General features: G+C 35.6%; 1 protein-coding gene across 1 annotated transcript; it reads left to right on the forward strand.

Moving 5' to 3' along the window:
* Positions 1 to 355: 355 nt before the first annotated feature.
* LOC130962238 (pectinesterase 3-like) lies at positions 356 to 4450 on the forward strand. Its single transcript, XM_057888393.1, has 2 exons — positions 356 to 1487; positions 3621 to 4450. Exons 1-2 carry the CDS (start codon positions 413 to 415, stop codon positions 4310 to 4312), a joined length of 1767 nt encoding a protein of 588 aa, XP_057744376.1. The 5' UTR covers positions 356 to 412; the 3' UTR covers positions 4313 to 4450.
* Positions 4451 to 4690: the final 240 nt, after the last annotated feature.

Below are 4690 nucleotides of genomic sequence, written 5' to 3' on the forward strand. Positions count from 1 at the left end.
ACTTTATTTGTATAATTGTATTAGTAAAGACTAAAAGTTACTTGAGAAGAAAAATTTGGTGCCGCAAAACCCTTTCATAGATAGCAGAGATCAAAGTCCTATCTAGATGTTTAACTGTTTAAGGCTTTAAGCAGTTACTTTTCACACTTCATTTAGTTAATTATATGATTTAAAATGAAATATATCTAATTAGTAAGTGATTCAATACTCAAGTCAACTGTTTTTAATAACGAAATATTAATATATAATTAAATAAATCTTTATATTTATGTAATATTCTTTTAAAAATTCAGTAGCATTGTCTCCATTATATAAAGCACTTATGGTTTCAAAGTTTCAAAACCCAAACCAAAACCTCACACAGTCGCAACTCACACACACTTCTAAAATATAGAAAGCACACGGAAAAACAATGGACACAATCAAGTCCTTCAAGGGCTACGGCAAAGTCGATGAGGCCGAGCAACAAGCCTATCAGAAGAAGACACGTAAGCGAATCATAATCCTAATCGTCTCATCACTAATCCTCTCAGCGGCGATTATTGCCGCAGTGGCAGGAATCGTCATACACAACCGCAACACCAAATCATCATCATCATCTTCTAACTCGGTCCCAACACCCGAGTTAACTCCGGCCGCGTCACTCAAAGCGGTTTGCGATGTCACTCAGTACCCTAACTCGTGCTTCTCCGCCATTTCCGCCGTCGCAAACACCAACACTACTGATCCCAAGCTCCTCTTCCGCCTCTCCCTCCGCGTCGCCATTGACGAGCTCTCCAAGCTCGCGAAGCAGCTTCCCTCCAAGCTTCGCGAATCTACGAAGAACGATTCACGACTCCAAAAGGCGATCGATGTGTGCGAAACCGTGCTCGACGACGCTCTAGATCGCCTGAACGAGTCGATCGGAGTCGCCGACGAAGGACGGAAGGTGCTGGCGGCGGGGAAGATAACCGATCTGGAAACATGGCTGAGCGCGGCGATAACGAACCAGGAAACGTGCATTGACGCGATCTCCGATGTGGATTCCACCGCTGAGCACGGCGTTGTCGGAGAAGTTCAAACGGCGATGAAGAACTCTACAGAGTACGCGAGCAACAGCTTGGCGATTGTGACGAGGATCTTAGGGCTGATTTCGAAGTTCGATTCGCCGGTGCACCGGCGGCGGTTACTCGGGTTTCCGGAGTGGGTGACGGCGGCGGATAGGAGGCTGCTGGCGGGGAATGTGAACGAAACGGAGACTCATGTGGTGGTGGCGCAGGACGGAAGCGGTGACTACACCACCATCACGGCGGCGGTGAATGCCGTGAAGAAGAAGAGCTTGAAGAGGCACGTGATTTACGTGAAGACAGGAATTTACAGAGAGAACATCGATTTGGATAAGAACACTTGGAATGTGATGATCTACGGTGATGGTAAGACGAAAACCATCGTCACAGGTAACCGGAACTTCATCGACGGCGTTCCTACATTTGAGACTGCCACTTTCGGTAAGTAATTTTTTTTTCTTAAATTTAATTAATTTCCACAATTTTTATATGAATTATTTTTTAAAATATGTTTTTGGGATTTTGATACTTGACTATTCTACTCAGTAGATTTTGTGCTGATTTAGAAAAGAGTAATACCCAGATAAGTAAATTTTTAGTGGTAGGATATTTTAGTTTAAACAAATTTTATTATAAATTAGTTTTTAGTAATTTATTTTATTAGACAAATTAATCTTTTATGTGAAACTTTAAAAAATAAAAGCTAAATAAATTAGTTCTCATAATTAATTAATAAAATTATATTAGTTTATAAAAAGTTTTAAAATTTTTAGTTCAATTTTTTATATAGATAAACAAGACTGATTTATTTAACGAAAATAAAAATCATTTGATGCTAAAATTTATTAAAGAGTGATTTAGAGTATTACCCTCAAGAAAATGGTCATGTTTGAGAATTGTTAAATTCTCTGAGAAATCTAATTATGAATCTATTGCAAGCTTTAGATTTGAATTTGATTATTAATATTCTTGTTAAATGCTCCGGTTTTTAATTTTATATATATATATATATATATATATATATATATATATATAATTGGATCTTTATATTGTTTTAATTTTGTAATTAAATATTTTTTAATATAAAAATATTAGAGTTAACTAAATATTTTTTTGTAAATTGAAGTTATTTATAATTAAACTTAATTAAATCTTTGACTGCATGTATTTTAATAAAAATATTATGTTAATTTTAACATTTTTAACATGTAAAAAACGTAATTACAAAATTAAAAACCATGTAAGAACTAATTGAAAAAAAAAATATAAAGACCTAACTAAAAATTTGATAAAACTATAGGACTAATAGAGTAATTAAATCAAAATAAGTGAATATAAAAAGTTGTGCATTATGAATTGACGGAAATTATGTAATTCATGGAGAAAGAAAACATATTAAAGTTTTTATTTTTCCTTGAACACAAAATGTGGGTTTTTTTCTTCCCTAGTAAAATAGATAAGAAAGAACAGATATTAAAATTTTTGGTTACATTGTGAAAGTGGGAGGCATTGGACGGACAAATTTGCTAACTTTCAACTTGCTTGGCTGTTCTCGTAGAAGAGAAGGAAGAGCTATGATATTTGTATACCAAAAAATTATTCGTATGTTAACTAAGAGAGATTAGATTTTAATTCTTAAAAAGGGGACAAAATTTTATGATAAGCATATTGCATATTTGCATCATTGCATGTGCTTTCGTGAGCATTACCGGATTATCCGATTATGTTAGTGTATCCGGCGGTTTTTTAATTTGAATATGGATAAAAAAGTGGTGTTGAACTCAAATGTGGGGAATACATAAGCTTCACAGTCATGTGGTGTCAATGGAACAGAACTCGGACCATGCGAGTTCTCTATTAATAAAAAAATTGAAAACAACGATGGTCCGTTTTTTAGCTTTCGAAATTTATATTTGCCCAACCACAAGTGGGACCATGCGATTTCTTAAGCAAAATTTTAAAATCAAACAAATCGGAGGGTCCGATTTGTGTACTCCCACAATTTTAAAAAACACTAAAAATTACCATGTTAAAGTATATCATTCCTTTTGTTCCAATATCAAAATTTTTTAGCCGTATCCGGCATGTAACATGATTTTAGTTTCTCTTTTCACTTTTGTGTTTTGGTCGAACCACATGGTTTTAGTTTGAATATATTTCATAATTGAAATTTGCATGTGAACCTGAGTGGGCCCATTTCAGTTTCACTTTGGGGATTATTACTTTTACTTTTACTTTTTTACCCTCCAAAAACTAATTAAGGGTAGTTAGTAAATAAGGGTTTAAAACACATTGCAAATATTATAACAACAATGCTTTATCTTACAAAGTGAGATCAGTTACATGAATTAAGCAATTCTATTATGTTTTGTCGTGTATTGTGTCTATCTTCAGCCCATCTATAAGGAGTGATTGTAAATAATTAGATTGTAAGCTGATATTGATATAGACATAGATTAGTTAGTGAACACAAAGCTACAAAATTTTAAATTTTTTCAAGATATTTGAATGCACATTGAATTGAATTCTGTGAAGTTGAAGCACTTACCATAAAAACATGTTTAAACTTTGCAGCCGTTAAAGGAAAGGGATTCATAGCTAGAGACATAGGTTTCATAAACACCGCAGGCGCATCGAAGCATCAAGCCGTGGCGCTCCGGTCCGGCTCAGACCGCTCTGTGTTCTACCGGTGCTCATTCATTGGCTACCAAGACACCCTATATGCCCACTCCAACCGCCAATTCTACCGTGAATGTGACATCACAGGCACCATAGACTTCATATTTGGCAATGCAGCAGTTGTATTCCAAAGCTGCAAGATCATGCCAAGGCAGCCACTTCCAAACCAGTTCAATACCATTACAGCCCAAGGAAAGAAGGACCCTAACCAGAACACTGGCATTGTGATCCAGAAATCCACAATCACTACCCTTGATAACGACAATCTCACTCTCACTGCCCCAACATACCTTGGTAGGCCATGGAAAGATTACTCCACCACTGTGATCATGCAATCTGAGATTGGCTCATTCTTGAAGCCAATTGGGTGGATAAGTTGGATACCCAATGTAGAACCTCCTAATACCATTTTCTATGCTGAGTACCAGAACAGTGGGCCTGGGTCAGATGTGGCCCAGAGGGTTAAATGGGCTGGGTACAAGCCCACTCTCACTGATCTTGATGCAGGAAAGTACACGGTCCAATCATTCATTCAAGGCCAAGAGTGGCTCAAAGATGCTTCTGTTCAGTTTGAGTCTACTTTATGATTCTAATACTGTATCATACAACATTATAGAGAGCATAGCATCAACTACTAATCTTATTTTTCTCATCCCTTTTTCTTTCACACAATTGTGATGTATAATAACTTTTATTGTAGTCCCAAGAAAGAATGTGACTTGTCTTGCGCGCATTGTTAATTGACTTAATTTTGAATGATTTTGTAAAATTGTTGGAATTAATTATTGAAGCATAAACAGCAATCGGTCCAAAATAGTAGTACAAACAAGACTGATCAGCTTTTTATCTTTTCTTTTTTTTTTCTTATCTACACATTCTAAAAGTTGTTAGTTATGGAATTATGGTGAATCATCATTCTGTTAGCATCAAATTTACAATAGATTCTTCATAAATTTTGGGAGGTT

Source organism: Arachis stenosperma, chromosome 2 (genome assembly GCF_014773155.1).
Source record: "Arachis stenosperma cultivar V10309 chromosome 2, arast.V10309.gnm1.PFL2, whole genome shotgun sequence".
Taxonomy (NCBI): Eukaryota; Viridiplantae; Streptophyta; class Magnoliopsida; order Fabales; family Fabaceae; genus Arachis; species Arachis stenosperma.

Bases quoted from the DNA above. Each gene is read 5' to 3' on its own strand.
- LOC130962238 (XM_057888393.1), top strand. From the start codon at position 413: ATGGACACAATCAAGTCCTTCAAGGGCTACGGCAAAGTCGATGAGGCC. The intron at 1,488-3,620 runs GTAAGTAATTTT...TAAACTTTGCAG, and splicing joins ATTTGAGACTGCCACTTTCG to CCGTTAAAGGAAAGGGATTC.